General features: G+C 46.1%; 1 protein-coding gene across 1 annotated transcript in view; it reads right to left on the bottom strand.

Moving 5' to 3' along the window:
* Positions 1–208: 208 nt before the first annotated feature.
* LOC117942380 (serine/threonine-protein kinase PAK 1-like) overlaps positions 209–1,192 on the bottom strand; it is a 10,794-nt gene continuing 9,810 nt past the window's right edge. The window contains exon 3 of the mRNA XM_034867807.1: positions 209–376. Coding sequence (XP_034723698.1) covers positions 209–376 — 168 coding nt within the window. The remainder of the gene's footprint in view (positions 377–1,192) is intronic.

The raw sequence follows: 1,192 nt of genomic DNA, 5'->3' as shown, positions 1-1,192 counted from the left end.
GCACAGTTTGGAAGCAGCGCCCATCATCATTAATTTTTGGCTCCATGAAGGCATCACGCGCCACTGGGTAACTCTCCAGGAAGGAGCGGGTCTCCACCTTGAACGCTGTACCCGGTTCTTAGAACCCCCCCATGGGGTTTTCTCAGAGTAATACTCAGAACGTGACCCCCTGACCTCAACCCCACCCATGGGCCTGAACTGGATGGGATCAATGGGATGACCTGGAAATGGCACATTGGTGTGGAAAAGGCTCGGTCTCCGTCTCTCTGCCTTTCTTAGCAGATGGGGTCCGCATGCCGTCAGACAAACAAACAGCCTGCCGCGTCCTAATGGAGGAAGAAGCTGTGTGTCCACAGCGTGTCGGTGTCAGACGAGGCTGAACACATGAGAGAGAGACAGGGGGGACAAACAGGAGGGCAGGAGGCGAGTAACAGCCCTGCAGCTGTCCACACATTCACCCCTGACTGTAAACACACACACACACACACACACACACACACACACACACCTCTAGATCATGGCTCATTAAGGTGTTGCTAATTTCGCCAGCTGTGTGCAGCTTTAGGTGTGAGTGTTGCTTGTTTCGCACGCAGAACTATCTCCTTCCACAGCCACAGTCTTAGCTCCGTAGCAGAACTAATCCCCGTTCATATTAACACGTCCGACAACGTGTAGACCATTCTCGTAAACTGGGCATGTGCGAGCTGGTGTAAACAGGAAGTAGATTGCCTGATACTCTACGGTTGAAAATCATGAATGTGTAACTTTAAAATACAGAAAATACTTAGAAGAAAGAACAACCATGGTGGAAAGTAAGACCAGGGATTTATTAGCTTGGGATAACTTCTGCCAAAACTTTGTTTGAACTACCTTAAATCCTTGTTATACCGCTCATTTTAGCCTAACGTATTATATATAACTATCTGTAAAAATTCTGTCCATAATAATAGCTGTCTGTATATATGTATTAATAGCACATATTCACCTGTAAACTCTGTAAACCATCAGTATATTATGTTCATTGTACAAATCTGTAAAATTTCTACTTATAGTAATATCCACCTGTATATTATATTTAGTACATATCCAGCTGTAAATCTCGCTCACAATACTTGTTATTAGGGGTCCAAGCCCGAGGATGCGTGCACCGCAGTAATCGCAAGGCGATACGCGGTTCACACAGCAGGGCTGT

The sequence above is a fragment of the Etheostoma cragini genome, chromosome 3 (assembly GCF_013103735.1).
Source record: "Etheostoma cragini isolate CJK2018 chromosome 3, CSU_Ecrag_1.0, whole genome shotgun sequence".
Lineage (NCBI taxonomy): Eukaryota > Metazoa > Chordata > Actinopteri > Perciformes > Percidae > Etheostoma > Etheostoma cragini.
This window is presented reverse-complemented; position numbering and strand designations above follow the sequence as displayed.